The sequence below is a fragment of the Podarcis tiliguerta genome, assembly GCF_965153285.1.
Source record: "Podarcis tiliguerta genome assembly, chromosome: 13".
Classification (NCBI taxonomy): Eukaryota; Metazoa; Chordata; class Lepidosauria; order Squamata; family Lacertidae; genus Podarcis; species Podarcis tiliguerta.
In genome coordinates, this window is record NC_139546.1 from 1,660,223 (window position 1) to 1,678,062 (window position 17,840).

Sequence of the window (17,840 nt, forward strand, 5' to 3'; positions counted from 1 at the left end):
GGTGGTTCACAGAACAAAATCAAATTAAGTTTATACAAATCTCAAAATGTGATGTTCATCTTTTTGCTTGTTAATGCAGATTGGTACTATCACGTGCCGCTCAAGCGATCAGAGGAGCCTGTTAATTCTGAAGCTCAACAGCAGCCAACATCCCAGATCCCAGGTCTCGGTGATTTTGGAGATCCTCACAGTGAGATTACATTTGGGGGGCGAAGGAAGTGGATTAAAGACACTGACTCGGAATATGTAAAGCTGGCAAAACAAGGAGGCCGACCTGGTAGTTAAAATTCATATGAATCTTATGGCGATTTCAGGAGGCTTGTACATATAAATGGTCTGGAAAGTGCTATAAGAAATTTGGGGACATTGGGGAGGATAAAACACACAAAATATGGATGTTCCATGCCACCTTGAAAGCTGTGATGTTGCAGAAATGCAGGTTCTTTCGTTTTGAAAGAACCCACAATTTTAGCAGTATTCTGTAACCTTTTGTGGCAATCTTGGTTGAATTTATACTTAACTAAAAATTGCACATTGACCTTTGAGTAAGGCTAATTGAAATCAGTGGGCTTACTTCAGAGTAAAAGTGCATTGAATCAAGCTGTAAATGCATCACCTTACCTGAAAGCAGCTATCAGAGGAAACTTGCACATTTTTTTCCAAATAAGTAACAGCCTCGGGCAACAATTTTATTTGTAAATCAGCATGGAGGGGAGTTAACCCAGGCATAAATGCAGTTGCTTTTGTGTTTTTATTTTTGTATATTGGTTTGCTCTGTTAGTAAGTAGAGATCTTCTGACAAATGATTGTTTCTCTTGAATTCAAATGGAAAAAAATGAAATCATTTGATCTGTTTCCCTTCCCTCCTTTTCTGCCTCTATTTGGATATTTTCAGTATTCTTTTTTGTAGTGTAGGGAATTGGTGAAGGCAGGCAGATTTGTGTGTGAGCCATGGTGCATGAGTGTGTGTGTGTGAGAGAGAAAATAAGTTTCCCTGTCTACTTAAAAAAAATTCATGCTTGAAACATTTGTTGGGAAGGCACATTGGTTAGAGCAGCAGTGGACGACCTTCTCAGGGCCAAGGACCACATTCCCTCAGGGAAATGGGATTGCAGGCTGCATACTAGTGGCAGGGCCAGCACCAGGAGATCCTGTCTCTGCCACCTAGTATAGTTTGCCCCTTAATCTCAGGGGGAGGGATAGAATGAAGCCTTTTTCATATTGCCCTCTTGTTTTAAGAATGTCCAGAAAACTAGTTATCTACTTGTTTAAAAAAACAAAACTTAAATAACTTTGTCTCCTTCACTTAAGACTTGTTGAGACATTTTACACCTACTCCACGGAAAGTGTCTCTGGGGTCTTATGGTGCACCTGAGTGGTATACACATCATGGCAAACCAGCAGCAGCAACAGCAGCAGCGGATGAGTCTAAGTAAGTAGTCTGTCTTCATGCTAATCTCTTTTGGGTGACTGAGGAAGAGTGGAGTTGAAAGGAAGAAAATGTCACAGCATTTGGAAGCACCTGGAACCTTCCACAACAAAATACTTCACAGTAAACGGTAAAACTGTTTTCCGCAGGCCTCGAGTTTCAGCTATGCCAGACTACATGATCCACGAGGAGTTTAAGGCTGATCAACCTGCCAGCTATGAGCCTAAAAGAGGGCCTTTTGATTTTGATATGAAAAGTGTTTGGCAAAGAGATGCTGAAGACAAAGAGAACAAAGAGAAAAGAGAGGTATGTGAACCTCTTGGTTGGTGAGTGGGTCAGGACAGCAGCACCTCACGCAAATCCCAATGAACTAGCACACCTGGCGTTTTGTATTTCTCTGCCTAATAATGTGGGTCTCTGTCAAATTTACAGTTGAAAATATATTATTATTATTATTATTATTATTTGTATACCGCTCTGCATCCATAGATTTCAGGGCAGATCTATATCAGGTATTGCTGTGGGTGCCAATCAAAAAATGGCCGCCATGGGGAAATGACATGGCATAACACAACACAGCTGCCATGGAGAGTGCGGCATAACATAAATTTAGAGAGTACAGTCATGGTGAAGCTTTTCCCATGACTTTATTTCCCCACCAAAAAGGTTTCACTTATTGATTTTCTGTCTGCTACGATACAGAAATGCCTGTTTCCCCCCAGTGCCAACCCTAAACCAAAGCCTAGGCTGCCATACTTCTGAGTAGATTACATTATACTGTAAGTTAACTATACAGTGAATTCTTAATGAGTGCTTGATCTTTAACTGCTGAACAGCAAGTGACATGCCTCTTTGCAAATGTTTCAAATTTTCCTTTTGAAGTTAACATCCACTCAAACATTGTTTAACAGTATTTGCAGAAAATAACCTCTAGAAACTACCTGATCTCAGATGAAGCCACCACAAACAAAATGCACCCTGGCTGCTAGGGAAAGCAAGAGGACAAACTACAGAGATTCCAGGAACTAAAAAATAAGACAGAAGCAGGAAAAGTGCACTAAAGGGCAGGGTGGAAGAGCAGCTCTTTAGGCCCCAGCGTTTCCTGTTATCTGGTGTCCAAACAGCTCACTTATCAGTCACAAATCCGTCTTCACTCATTGGCTAAAAACATTGATAGCCAGACTGGCTCATTTCATAGAATTTGTGGAAGTGTTTAAAAATGATCATATCCCCTTTGGGGGCAAGGTGCCCGATAAGTTGGTCCAGCTGCAGGCATGCTTGGAGGAAACGGATCACTTGGATCCATTCCACTCTGGTTTCAGGCCTGCCTGTGGCACTGAAACCACATTGTCCACTTGGGTTGATGACATTTTTTGGGAAAGAGATGGGAGCTTGAGTTTGCTTGTTCTGCTTGATCTCTTGGTGGCTTTCAATCCTGTTAACCACAATACCCTTCTAGAGGAGCATATTGTCTCAGGGAGGTTGGGGCTGGGGACCTTGTGCTTCAGTGGGTCCACTCCTACTTCCTGGGACATTTCTAAGAAGTAGTTATGGGAGGCTAGCATTTGGTGTCCTGTAGTGTCCCATAGGGTCGCATCTTGTTTCCCATGCCATTTAACATCTATATGAGGTCTCTGGTTCTGTGATCAGGAGATTTGGAGTGGAACGTCATCAGTATGCAGATGACACCCAGTTCTATCTCTCTGTTTCATCTGAATCAGGAGAGGCAGTTGAGGTGTTAGACAGGTGCTTAGAGGCAGTGGTTTGGATGTGGGCCATTAAACTGAAGCTGAATCCTGAAAGTGGTGTTATGTGTCCCAAGTTCTGATGTCCAGGAGGTGAGGAGATGGCTTGTTCTGGTGAGAGCAGGTCCACAGCTTGGGGGTGTTTTTTGAATTCAGCGCTGACACTGGAGGCTCAGCTGGCCTTGGTGACCAGGAGTGCCTTTTCCCCCAACTGTGGCTGGTTCACCAGCTATGATACCTTTTAAACAAAACAATTTGGTAACTGTACTCCATGCTGTGATAACTTCCAGATCATATTGTTGCACTCTGTTCTGTGTGGGGCTGCCCTTGAAGTTACAGCAGGAGCTTCAATTAGTCCAAAGTGCAGCGGCCAGATTACTGGCTGGCGTTCTGTTTCGATCTCACATAACCATTGTTTTAAAACAGCTGCACTAGTTGCCAGTTTGTTTCTGAGCCCATGGTGTTCACAGTGTTTATAGCTCTGATTGACTCAGGCCCCAAAGCAACTTACAATCACAAAAATCAGGTGGGTCCTAAAAATATATCTCTCTGTAAGAAGAGCTCTGCTGGACAAGGCCAATGGCCCGCCCACTCCAGCCTCCTGCTGTCATAGTGGTCAACCAGATGCCTGTGGGAAACCAGTTATTACCCAACTTTCACCCTAAGGTCACATAATAATCACTGCCATGGGGCCTTAGGATGAAAGGTGGGTAATAAATGAAAATAATAATAATATTTTTTCCTATTGAATTACACAAGTTTATTTGCACTGAACATGAAATGTCGCCATATGATGCTGTTTCATTCAGAACCAAGCTGTGTCCTGGAACTGAAAAGAAACTATCAGCGGCTAAATTGATGCTGGCTCTGTATAGACTCCAGAATCCTTAAAACTAGACTAGTTGCGGACCCTTCCTTTACTTTCCAGCCCCAGAATGTGTTGTATAATGTCTTCCATGAACTGCGGCAGATTTGGGGGCTGGGGTGCAGACACTTGTACTTTTTGTCACTTTTAGAAAAAGCTGGAGTGTGCCTACAGTTTATAGAAATCAACTTTTTTTTTTGGAAAAAGTATGGTATTTGGGTGCTAAAATCTACCATATGTTTTGGATAGTTGTTTTTCTGTATGTCTCTGTTCTCTATGGGTCTGGCTACCTCTCAAGATACTGTATTGTTGCCAAACTCTGTACAAGCGTTCCCGAGGGGGAGATGGTAGTTTTCATCAATGTTTGGATGCCAAGGCACCATTTTGAATCAAGATGGCGGATCAAAGCATGATTTTGGTGTGAGTTTGCCTGGTTTTTGACGTAATGGGTCCAGACTACACCAATTTGGATGGTTCTGAAGATACTGTTGTCCCATTTGGCAGGATAGTTCCTACCTGCACCAGTTTGGATGCCTCTTGGGATATTGTCACCAAACTCTGCATCAGGGTTCCTCATATGGAGGTGGTCTCATATTCATCTGTCTTTGGACACCAGGCACCATTTTGAATCAAGGTGGCAGACCAAAATGTGACTTTGGTGTAACTGCTCAATTTTGTAGGATGGGCTCAAAGTACACAGATTTTTATACCTCTGAAGATATTGTCACCCCATTTTATAGGACTTTGCCCATTTTGGAATGACAGTTCCAACCTGCACCAATTTAGATGCCTCTTGAGATAACATCACCAAACTCAGCAAGACAGTTCCCAAGGTAGAGGTGGCGATCTAATGTTACAGTTGGACACTGGGCACCATGTTGACTCAAGATGACGGATTGATAAATGACTTTGCCCAGTATAGCATGACAGGTCCAAATTACGCAGAATTGTACACCTCTAAAGATACTATCACCCTGTTTGGTGGGACTTTGCCAAATGTGATGTGACGTTGCCAACCAGTGCCAAGCTTAGATGCCTTTGAAGAGATAGCGCCAGCACGATCGTTCCCAAGGTGGAGGAGGTGGTCTATGTTTAGATGCCAGATGAATCAAGATGACAGGCCAAATTAACGCTAAGTCAACATTAGCTCCCTTTGATTTGGGGCTGGGTCAAGCATTCCCCAGGGAAGGGTGAAGCCCGGGTGGGTAAGTGGATAGTTGGGCACAGCCCTAAAACTCACTAATTACACTATCCTTTGAAAAATCACAATATTTTGGGGTTTCTTCAGATTCCTGGGAAGTGCCAGGCACTTCCCACTAGTGAAGAATATAGTGTGAAACAATTCCTTTGAAGGGTGTAAATTTCTTATGTAACTTGGTTGAGGTTCCTGCATTGCAGGGATCTGAACTCGATGACCCGGGGGGGGGGGTGTGGCGTTCCAACTCATTCTGTGATCCTGGTTATGACTTAAGATGCTTTTTGTATCATTAATTAAGCTGACAAACTAATAAAATTATTATCAGGTTTGTTGGTTTTTTTATTTCCCTGCTTAATTTATACAAATTTTGTGAAACTAAGACCTTGACTAAATGGGAAAGAGATTTCTCTGTTCAGGGATAGCTTCTTGTGCCCTTTGAGGACATTCGTGGCAACAGCAGGACTGGGGGAAGAAGTGAAGCAGGTGAGATTTTTGCTCTCTGCACCAGCATCCTTGCTTAGTAACATCGAACCATAGTTTGGCATAGCACCGCATGCAAACCAGGTCATAGGATCTTAATTTGGTGCATTTGTCTCCCAGCTCTTTTAAGGATCCCTCTGAAGTAATATTGGGCACAATTCAGCAAAATTAAGCATAGTAGTTGATTTCAGTAGCAAAGTTGTTTTGATTAAAACCTCTCCCACTTAATTGGGTGAAATTAACTTTGAATCGATAGTGTGGCTTTTGTCCGTCAACAGGAATCACATATACCGTAAACTTAATTTACCGGTAATTGCCTGATGGCCAACCCTTATGGCTAAACCTTGAGAAATAACTGCTGAAATCTTGGATTTAAATTTCATTAGCTTTCTGAAACATTCATTTTATTTATCTTCTCAGAAGCAAGTCCCATTGGGTGTAATGGGCCTAACTCTCAGATAAGTACATTACTGGATTGCAGTCATAAACTATTTTCAGATACCTGCTTATTTAGAGTTTTGGGTTTTAATTGTTTTGTCAGGGTATAAGAAATACTAGCCAGGAGTACTGTTTAAAGTTCAGCCTCCTTAGTTTATTCTATCAGGGAAAAGTGTGTTGGTTCCAGTTAAAGAAATAAATCCTTAAGGACATATCACAGTACAAAAACATTTTAATCCCAGAGGGTTCTTCTCAGGTCTCATTAAAAACATGGAAGCCTCTTGTGCATTCTAGATCAGGTTATTCAAGTGATTATAGATCCATTCTTTTCAGCTTCCAGAATATATGTTCTTTTTTCTGAACATGAATGTTTATTTGGGAGTGTTTTCAGGAACACTGGTTATCTTTTTATATTATTATTGAAGCTTCCATACTCTGTTTCTAAAGAGTATGGAACTAGATGCGAAATGGGATAATCAGAAACAAAGGGATCTGTTGAGGGTTACCTTTTTAAAAAAATTAAAAGCAGTATCAGAATCTTGCTGGAGCTGTGGCTCAGAGAGGAGACATAATATTGTGTACATCATTTTCATGATTTAAATTTTACCTCGCCCCCCCCAAGCAGAAAGGTTCTATTCTTTCTGAAATGAAGTTTGTACAGAGGCAAGTCAGGTAGTATACACTTTATGTGACCAAGCTGATCATTTTTGTAAAACATTAAACACTCTTTCCTAATCTCTTTTCTGTTATCTTTAAGATCTATTACTTAAATTGTGTTTTTGTTTTTTAAATCCCAACAGGAAAATGGAGTACAAGTTGAGGGCTCTCCAGGCAGCACAAAAGAAGAGGTGAGTTTTTCTGAAACTAGAATTGGATTTGATAAAAGACAGAGGGAAAATCTCAAATTGACCATTTTAAAGACTAAGCCAAGAAACAGGTATTTGGCGATTCCATCAGCACATCATTGCAAAATCTTTCTCCAAGTTACTGTTGTGGTCTCCCCTCCTTTTAAAAGTCAGTGTTGATTCCTGGATGCATTTGTATTTTTAGTAGTTTTCTAGCCAGCTTCAAAGTTTCAGATTCTGGTAAAGAATAAAACTGGTTAGCATGAAAAGCTTTTTAGTACTGTTCCAATCAGTGCTCTTTTAGTATTCCAATCAGCCTGACTAAGGAGTTCACTCTGTGGTGGAGGGGCTGGGATGGGCACGTGTAAGCTCATATTCCACTCACGATCTCTTACCTTGGTTAATAAATTCTGAAGTTTCTGTATGCACCACCCTGTGTGTACTCAAGTTTTGTCATTCTGAAGTATGCACCTGCTCGAAAATGTGAGCTTTTTCTCAAAACCTGAGACTAAACTGGACAAGATTTTAAATGTGTTCTTGTATTTAACATGCAGGATGGTAATCGTAACTGGAATCACAGCAGGTTTATAAAGCAATTTTAACTCTCTGCCTTCCTCCCGAGGGAACCCCTTCCTCTGGTATTTGCTTTGTAGGGTGAGGAGGAAATCCTAAATTGTCACCAGTGGGGGATTTCCTTCCAAATCTGCACACAAAATTTAAAGAGGCATATAACAGCACGGGCAGTTTGGCCCTTATATTTTAAGATAAAGCTTACAATTTTAGCGTTCAAATGGCACATACCACTGGTAATCAGAACTTGAATAAACACAGGTAGTGCAGACACAGCATTGCAAATGTGAACTTGCACACATGCTCCTTCCAGCACCTTCTCACTTCAGTGTACATATTTAAAACCTGCACGTTAAAGGTGCACTTAACCTTGCATTAAGCCCTAACAGAAACCAAGCAACCTTAACCACCCTTTGGAAGTAATGCTAAGGGTCAGTCTACATCTTCTGTTACAACTGATTTGAATTGGGTTTATAGCATATGGGGAACGGATCCAGTCTTGATCAGCCCAACTCAAAAGTTCTAGTCATCACATATCAAACTTTTTTATTTCTCAGCCTAGACAGATCAGATTACTTTGAGTGACAACATCACAAAAACAGGAGCCTAATACAGGAGCCATGTGCAGATTGCTACAGAATATATTGCAGGGAATATTCTTTCTTTTTAGCTGTTATTTCAACCTGTTTTAATCATAGTTATATGTATGTCCATTACTGAATTAGCATTATCTTTTTTACACAGATAAAGCTTCCTGCTATAACGCCAAGATACCCACACAGAACACCACAACCTATTGCAACTAAAGAATTTCATGGAGGAAACCGACTCTACTTCCCTCCAATGTTAGCTAAATATAATTACTGTGTTTTGAATCCAGACCTTACAGATGGATGTGCAAGTACTCAACTTGCCAGTGTAAAGCTGTGCATAAAATTGTTACCCTTGCTCCAGTTCAGTTTGCTGTATGAATTAGTGTATTGCATCATAGTGATGGCTATATGCTGATCTTAACAATAAGCATATAATCACAATAAGATATAGTTGGTAGGCATTGGGGAGGCAGTATGCACACTTTTTTAAAAAGTGTAGTTTATTAAAAACTACCCTAGATTATCATATGTACACTGTATCAGTTATTTGTCAGTGTACCAGATGAGAAGCCTCGTTGGATGTCATGTTACATGACTGGTAATCTGGAACAGGTGAAAATGGAGACCAGAGTACACCTTGCTTTATTTTGGGAACATATTCAAGGGCGTAGCACAGGTTCTCTGCACCCAGGATATGTGTGTGTGTGTGTGTGTGTGTGTGTGTGTGTGTGCTGGGGCGGGGGCAGAGTGTGGCTGCGCGAGCCCAAGCCCTCACCGCTCACCAAGCCACAGTGGTCTGAGCCGGCAGCGAGTGAGGCAAGGGGAGGGAGAAAGGCTCAAAGCCAGCTCACAGTGATGGCAGACCAGCAGTGGTTGCCAGAGGCTCTCACCTCTCCCTGGTGGGTGCTGCTGCTGCTGCCATCCTCCTCCCTCTCAGCCAGCCATGAGGAGAAGGAGGTGCTGCTGCTGCTGCAGCCCTGAAGGCCCAGCCAGGGCACAGCTTGGTGAGGGAGGGAGCCTGTCGTGGGGGTGCCTGGTTGTGCCATCTTGCGCCCTCTCAGCAATGCATGCTCCCCCCCCCCCCATGCTATGCTCCTGATATCATTTGGGATTGCTGTAGGCTTGACGTCTTTCGATCACATAAGTTACTTGTCTTAGTTATTCATATTTACCAGTAGTTCCTGTTTTGACTGGGGTTACTTGAAACAACTTTTTCTTCACTGCTGGATGTTGAGAAGGTGTGCATCAACGTATGTTGTCCCTATGTGAAGATTTGCACGTGGATATGTTTTACCAGCTGGCATTCAAAGCTGGTTATACAGCTGGCATACTTCTACCAGAGGCCTTTTTGCCACAAAGCCAGAATGCTTCTAATACCAAAGGAAGCTTCAAAAACACTTTTTAATATAGCACAGAGACCTGGTGTTTAAAAAACCTCACCAGACTTGCTCAAACGTTTGGATCCACCTAATGTAATTCTTTGGCTCTCTGTTTCCCTGTATGTTTGCATTGGGATGCTCTGATGACCATCAGGTTCCCCAGTACATATATTTGTTGTCAACACTAACAGTAAATTACTGTAAGTAACTGTTGAAAAACCATGGCGCCAGGTACCATTTGGACTCACGGCACTCTTCTAAAAATGTCAAAGACTTTTATTTGCCTATTTTAAAAAATGGTTATCATAGTAAAGAAAAAGAAAAGATGGGTACCAGTTTTGATAAAAGGCTTGCTTCTTGTTTGGTGTTCCCGTATAGGCCTGCTCACAAAAAAAATGAACCTGTAAACTTCAGCAAACTGATCAGCAGTGGCTATGGAGATGAGTGGCTTCAGCAGCGTGATGACTGGGAGAAAAAGAACTCGCAGCCTAATGGTAACATTATAGACTTTAAAAAAATAAGCAGTATTTACTGACCTATGTCTTTCTTTGTAACGTAGACCTATGCAAATATGTGTATTAATCCCATAAAACATCCCAGTAGATATATGGAAATTGGGCTTCAACTCATAGCTTATTCATTGTATTGCCTACAAACCCGGTATATTGTTTATTTGGGACAAGTTTTTGGGATTTTGTTTCTGTTCAGATAGAGTAGAGCTAACTTAATCGGCATTCATTCTGCAGTATTTGTAGAGCATATAGAAAATAAACTGCTTGAGTGCTGTATGTTATACACTAAACCTTTACACAATTTTATATGTAACGTCTGTAAACTCCAACGGAAATTGCTTCCAGGGAAGCATGTACTGGACTTTAGTCTGACATCATTGCTGATGCCAAATCATAATTCCACTTAAAGATGCAAGGTAGCATGGGATAAATGGCACCCAAATATAATATTTATTTTAAAATGCTCCTTTTGAAAAGACTTGCCTTCTAATAAGATAATAGCATTTACGGAATGAAGCCTGTGCAAATATCCTATTGTATTCAAAAGCTTTTGGACACCTTTTTAGCTCATTTGTCCCCTAGCAAATACCTTGTAAGACTATTAAAGCAACCGAGGCTTATTTTATGACATGAATGCATATTAAAGAAAGAATTCCTTTTCTGTTGTTTCTTACAGATTCTCTTCTTCCTCCAAGTGAGTACCAGAAGAAAATAGAAAAGAGGCAGAAAGCTAGGAAACACACATTGTCATACAAAAGAAAACCTAGATCTCAATCTGGACCTGAAATGGGGGCCCAGCCTAAGAAGCCATTCTTCAACCTCAGAATGTATGCCACCCAAAACACTATCCTACCAGCCCATTTCTGCCTTAACAGATCTAAGAATTATTCATTTCCAAACATATACAGTCTTTTTCTTTAATTGTCAGTAGAATTTAACAGTGAAGGAAAGTAACCTTTTTAAACGTAAAGCTTATTACAAATGTTTTTAATATGAATTTTTACTTCTAGCTTAATTAATTAATTGGGAAAAAACCTTTTGCTTTGTATAGAGCGGTGGTTTGTTTCTCTTTCCCACCCATTCGCTGTTATCCGCTGGCAGAGATCTCCTTCAGTGTTCCAGGGGTGGGCGCTCTCGTAAATTCTGCAGCAGCCTCTCCTGTCCTCCTCAATACCTCACACTTCCCTTAAGTTCACTTCCCTCAAGTCTTTGCAATTGGGTATTAGCAGACCTAGAAGAAAATATTTTCTTCTCAATTTTTATTCTTGGGCATATCCAAATAGAGGGCAGTAACACTGCATTTATTTTAAATTGGTTGAAAGTTTTGCTTTGGAAATTCATAATAAAATACAATGATACATTCTACACAAGGTCCCCAATCATGAGAGGGAGATCAGCATATATGCAGTGATGCTTACCTCATTTTTTTCTGCACTGCATCACTGGCTGATTTTAAAAACACTAGAAGCATAGAATTGTAGAGTTGGAAGCGACCCAGGGCATGGCAAACTTGGCCCTCCAGCTGTTTTGGGACTACAACTCCCATCATCCCTAGCTACCAGGACCTGTGGTCAGGGATGATGGGAATTGTAGTCCCCAAACAGCTGGAGGGCCAGGTTTGTCCATGCCTGATTCTAGTCCAACCCCCTAAGTAGCTGCTTTCAATGCATTGTGGGATGCTGCTGTTTGGAGAAACAAAATTTAAGTCGTACAGCACTTGCTTATTTTCCACTTGTGCCTCACTGGATGAGGCCATTATGCAGAAGGCTGCAAACTCAAGAAGAATCTAGAGTCCATGATGTAATGCACATACACAATAGTAGCGCTGGAAGGCGTATGTAGTTCAAGTGTTTTCATGTATATAGATTTATCACATGCAAACTGTTTCTTAGAACTTAATTCCACATTTCAGAAGCTCACAGGTAGGAAGGTTATATTTGTGTTGTAGTGTCTGTAGAGAATGGATCAAGCATAGCTAAGATATCCACAGTGATTTCCAAAGGGACCATGTGTGTGCTATGTTGGAGAAGGTAAGAAAAGGCAAGAAAACTGATTAGCCAGGATGGCTGAGACAAGGGGAGAGTTGTTCTATGGAGTTTATTAAACTTGTTCATGCAGCTGAGGTCTACTAAAGCAAAGCAGAATACTTTTAGAAAAGGACAATAATCCAAATTACGACAATGAACTCTTGTGTGTCAGAATAACAACTCTGTTATATGCCTCAATTATTACATAAAACCCATCATTTTAAAAATTATGCTGCAATCCCATTCAGCCAATGTTTCTTTATATTTCTGAGCAGGCATGCATGGGATTGCACTGTGACACTCTAGTCCTGTACACTTACCTAGAAGTAGGATCCACTGACAGCAGGGGTTTTTTTCCAAGTAAAGGTGCACAGCATTACATGCCATGACTAGAATCATACACCCGGCCTAGGAATTTAGTTTAAAGGTATTCATAATCTACCTGCACACATGGGATGCCGTGTGCTTGGCAGGCTAATGGACCCCACATCAGCACCATCTCCATTGGTTCATGTGTGCTGGTTAAACATGGAATTTACTATTCTACGACAGTATTTCCATAGATTTGGGGGGGGGGGTAATGTGGAAGTCATCAATGTAATAGAATAGAGGATATAAAAAAGTGTATTTTTGTTATTTTAAAGAACTTCAGTACTACCATTTAGAACAGACCTCACATGCAATTCATCAAAACCGTTAACAGAACAATAAACAGAGCAATAAAACCCTATTTCCATCTAACCATAAAACTCACTAAAACAAGCCCTGTTCAAAGAACCCCAATTATCTAGCATTCCAATTTAAACTCCAAATGCCTTTCTAAACAGATGTGACTTTGAAGCTAGTTTAAGTGAAATTGGGGAGGGCATCTCCCCAAGGATTGAATTCCATAGGTAAGGGGCCAGGGCAGAAAAGACCCTGTTTCTTATGACCGCCAAACTAATACATTTTGCTGTAGGCATCTCAACAGGGTCTCCATATTGCTGCAGGTGGTCCCTAAGGTAACCTTGTCCCATGCCATTTAAAGCAGGGGCGGTTAACCCTTTTCGGGCCAAGGACCACATTGGCCCATGGTCATCCTTCCAGGGGCAAAAGTTGGTGTGGTGAGCACTGGATTTCTCAGTACTGCCTTCCAAAAGACTTTCCCGCCAACTCTGCACTATTTTAAAGCATTTTTAATCATGCATTATTACATACAGATACAGGCTGCAGGTTTGCCACCACTATTTTAGAGCTTCCTTGGCAATCACCAGCACTTTGATTTGGACTGGGAACAAACTAGCAGCCACTGTAGCTGGCACAATATTGATGTCACATAACTGATTGCTTGGGCCCCACAAATAGATGGGTAGCCACATCTAAAACAGCGCTTGAATAACTATAGGAGGTTATCCGGAAAGGGTAACAACAGGCTTATCAACCTAAGCTGGTTAAAGGCTCTTCTGGATACCACATCTAATTCCCTGTGTTAGCAGAGAGCCCAGAAACACACCCAAGGTGCACACCTGACCCTTCAGGGGAAGAAGTGCAGTTCTAGTATCTGAAGCTGCAACCAACAGCGCTTGCATTTCATTTCTTTTATTGATTTGGTTGCATTTATGAATTGCTTCCTATGTAACCTCTTGAAGTGGTTTAACACTAAAAGCACCAACAAGAAAAACATACAAAAAATCATATACGGTATGGTTGCATCTTATGAGGGGGCGGGGTATGTTCTGGGGTGGTGCACATATGCAAAAATGGGCCAGCTGCCCCAGCAGCCTTACCTTCGATAGCTGGTGTGCTGAGCAGGCCTTTCTAATGGTTGATGTTTTATTGTGTTCTTTAGATTTTGTTGGAGTGGCAACCCAGTCAGATGGGCATCATATGTTGCTATTTTGTGACCCTTGGGGTCCCTTCCAACTCTACAATTCTATGCTTCTACCTCCCTCCCCTCAAGCAAAGCAGATTACTTTTAAACTCTCCAGATTGCTTAAAAGACAAGTCCTCCTCAGCATGCAGGCTCTGGGATGCTCTCAGGGCCTTCCAGGTTTCCATGCAAGAGCGCACCATATTTCATTTGACAGTCATTTAGATATTTGAAGCTGGCTGTCATATCTTCTCTCAGTCTCCTCTTTCCCAGGCTAAACATATCCAACTTGCTCAACTATTCCTCAGCAGGTTTGGCTTCTAGACCCTTGATCATATTGGTTGCCCTCCACTGCACACCTTCCAGCTTGTCAATATCCTTCTTAAATTGTAGCACCCAGAACTGGAAACCGTATTCCTGGTGTGGTCTGAACAAGGCAAAATAAAGGTACCCCCTGCCCGTACGGGCCAGTCTTGACAGACTCTAGGGTTGTGCGCCCATCTCACTCAAGTGGCCGGGGGCCAGCGCTGTCCGAAGACACTTCCGGGTCACGTGGCCAGCGTGACATCACTGCTCTGGCGAGCCAGAGCTGCACATGGAAACGCCGTTTACCTTCCCGCTAGTAAGCGGTCCCTATTTATCTACTTGCACCCGAGAGTGCTTTCGAACTGCTAGGTTGGCAGGCGCTGGGACCAAACAACGGGAGCGCACCCCGCCGTGGGGATTCGAACCGCCGACCTCTTGATCGGCAAGCCCTAGGCGCTGAGGCTTTAACCCACAGCGCCACCCGCGTCCCATAATAGAGCAAAATAGAGCCGGAATATTACTTCCCTTGATCTGGACACTATACTTCTGTTGATGCAGCCTGGAAGAGCATTGGCTTTTTTTGTTGCTGCATCACATTTTAGGCTTATGGTAATCCAAGACCCCTTGTTGTTTAGTCGTGTCCGACTGTTCGTGACCCCGTGGACCAGAGCACGCCAGGCACTCCTGTCTTCAACTGCCTCCTGCAGTTTGGTCAAACTCATGTTAGTGGCTTCGAGAACACTGTCCAACCATCTCGTCCTCTGTCGTCCCCTCCTCCTAAGACCCCTAGAATGTACTATTAAAGCAACACTGTTCACACTGAAAAGGAAATTAAAAAGAGGAAGGGCAGTCCAAATGTACAAGGAGCAACCCAGTTTCATTGCTGTTAGGGCTGTGCAGGGCCATCCTTAATTGACCTCAAAGAAGCTTTTTTGTACAAGAAAGAAATTGATATTTAATGTCTTTGAGTGGGAAAAAAATGTTCATTTTTCTGTCACCTCTTGTTTTTCAGATTCAGAGACATCCCAGCCAGAATCAACACAAACAGACAATGAGTAAAAGCAGATACTTCATAGAATTGGCAAAATTCTCACTATTTCAAAACAGCACTGAGTGCAGAAGACTATAATAGAGCTTAGGAAGCAGGCTTCAATAATTATATGCTGATGTGTTAGATTATGTGTCTTTTTAACCAGGATATTTAAACAATGGACCACATTCATTCCTGTTGGTTTTTCTCTTTGTTTCAGTAAGTTTGCAACTGACATGAGTTTGGTCCAATAATCTACCCCAGTAAGTTTTTAAAGCCTGGATGCTTGCTTCTGCTGTTAATGCCTCCGTCTGTATCTGAACCTGCTTTCTGCTTCTACTTTTCACCCACTTCTACCAAGGTTTGCCTTGTAACCTCATGTTCTAAAGCTACGTGGGCTGCTTGAGAGTTGGTGAACAGTAGCATCTCTGCAGTCCCGGGACCTGGTTAATGGATGCTTTGCTATGGGGTTGTACTACTGAAGAGAGTCTGTAGTGGAACAAAACACTTGAGACCAGTTTGAGCAACATAACCTTTGCAAAGCTGAGTCTTTATTTTTCTGCTTCCAAGTGTTGAATGGGGTAAGTAAAAAGCCAGATTGTTGTGATGTTTTATATATTTTGAACTTGTATGTATATTGGCATTGAGATTATTATTCAGGAGGTTGGATTGAAATGATCGTTTTCAACACCATTCTCATTTTGTTCTGATGTATACCTCACATCATATAAACTTGCATATATACTTGGAATTCTGTTTGAATAAACATCATAAGAGAATGATAACAATTGCCTTTTAACTATTTCTTAAAACATTAAAGTGGTTTTTTTATCGACTAGGCACATTAGCCAAGACAATTTATGTTACAACAGCAAAGGACAAAATTATGATCCAAAATCTACTCAAAAGTTACATTTCACCTAAAACAAGGAGCATATCAAATGAGAATATCACATAGCTTCTGGAGTACTTGAGTCCTGTGTCCAGTTCTGGGAGCCACAATTTAAGCTAGAATGTGTGCAGAGGAGGCAACCAGGAGTCTGGAAACTGAGCCCTATGAGGAACAGTTGAGGAGTTGGGCATGTTGAGCCTAGAGAAGAGAGGAGATATGGTAGCCATCTTTAAACATCCAAAAAGTTGCCCCATGGAAGATGGAGCAAGCTTTGTTTATGTTGCTCTGGAGAGTAGGACCTGACCCAGTGGATTCAGGTTACAAGAAAAGATTCTGACTAAACATCGGAAAGAACTTTCTGATGGGAATAACTGTTTGACAATAAAACAGACACCCTCAGAAGACGGTGGACTCTCCTTCATTGGAGGTTTTTATGCAGAGGTTGGACTGTCATCTTTTGCGGATGCTTCAGTTGCAATTTGATGACTCAAGTTCTCTTTCAATTCTACAATTTGATGTTTCTCTAATAGCTGGTGCAGTAGTGAGTGACACAACTGGTTTTGTATGTCCAGTCCATTTTGCAGTGGTCAGCAACCTGGCTGTCAAATTCTGCACAAGCTTTAGCTTCTTAACAGGGTCAGATTTAGGAGTGTGTGTGCGCATGCACTGGGCACTGAGCCGAGGGGGGCACCATCTCAAAGCCAGGTAAGCGAGACACTGGGATTTGATAAGGAGGCATGAGCCCTCAGGCCTTCTTCCCCAAGCCGTTAGCGCTTTCCCAGCCAGGTGCCTCCTTACTCACCTTTTCAGTACCTCCTTCCCAAAGCCAGGCGCTTCCTTACCTGCCTTTGGGAAGGCTGGGCGGGGCACCAGTTTTTGGCCTCGCACAGGGTGCCATAGTACCCAAGTCCACCACTGTTCTTCATCTTCAAAGGCAGCCCTATGTATAATGCATTGCAATAATCTAGCCTGGAGGTTACTAAAGCACAGCTAGCAGATGTTAGGCTTTCCCTGTCCAGAGAAGGGTGAAGCAGAGCTGTCAGTAGCAGCTGATGGAAGGTGCACTGTACCACTGAGGTCACTTGAGGCCCAAATTGCAGCAATGGACCTGGGAGTGCCCCCAAGCTATGCACCTGCTCCTTCAGAGGGAGTGTAACCCCATTCAGAGCAGGGCTCATCCCACTCATCTGGTTTAGGGAACCGCCCACTAACACTCTTGTTTGGACCAGGCTTCAGTTTATTGGCTCTTATGTGATTCATTACTAAGGCAAGACATTGGTCCAGAATATCCACTGCTGCACCTGCAGGTGTAAAAGAAGAGTGGAGTTGTGTGTTACCAGATGATTGCTGGCAGCATGCTTCAAATCTCTGGTTGGCCCCCATTCAGTGGTTTCATGTAGATATTGCACATCATGGGGGATAAAATTGAACACTGCAGAACCCCACACTGAAGGCTCTACGGGGCTGAAAAGCACTTTCAGAGCATCAGCCTCTGAAAATGACCTTCCAAGCAGGATTGGAACTACCACAGTGTGCTGCCATCCACCCCCAGTTCAGGCAGCTACAATAGGAGGATACCATGTTCAAGGAGACTGAAGCCACTGAGTGACACACTCCTGACAAAATTCATTATATGAAGCAGCCAAGGCAGTTTCAAGGTCAAAACTGGACTAAACCCACGA

At 42.3% G+C, this 17,840-nt stretch overlaps 1 protein-coding gene and 1 long non-coding RNA gene across 5 annotated transcripts in view; both read left to right on the forward strand.

Annotated features, from left to right (window-relative positions):
- The window catches only part of LOC310661583 (uncharacterized protein C7orf57), an 18,646-nt gene extending 2,592 nt beyond the window's left edge, over positions 1-16,054 (forward strand). For 2 of the 4 annotated variants that reach the window (XM_083407944.1, XM_083407943.1), the window contains exons 3-10: positions 80-277; positions 1,312-1,432; positions 1,579-1,735; positions 6,956-7,003; positions 8,315-8,415; positions 9,921-10,036; positions 10,731-10,881; positions 15,249-16,054. In XM_083407944.1, the coding sequence (XP_083264070.1) occupies positions 80-277; positions 1,312-1,432; positions 1,579-1,735; positions 6,956-7,003; positions 8,315-8,415; positions 9,921-10,036; positions 10,731-10,881; positions 15,249-15,291 (935 nt within the window). In that variant the 3' untranslated portion in view covers positions 15,292-16,054. The remainder of the gene's footprint in view (positions 1-79; positions 278-1,311; positions 1,433-1,578; positions 1,736-6,955; positions 7,004-8,314; positions 8,416-9,920; positions 10,037-10,730; positions 10,882-15,248) is intronic. The other 2 variants (XM_083407946.1, XM_083407945.1) reach the window with 1 other exon arrangement.
- LOC310661700 lies at positions 2,189-6,939 on the forward strand. Its single transcript, XR_014504079.1, has 2 exons — positions 2,189-2,541; positions 5,638-6,939. It is a non-coding gene; the product is annotated as an uncharacterized lncRNA (long non-coding RNA).
- Positions 16,055-17,840: the final 1,786 nt, after the last annotated feature.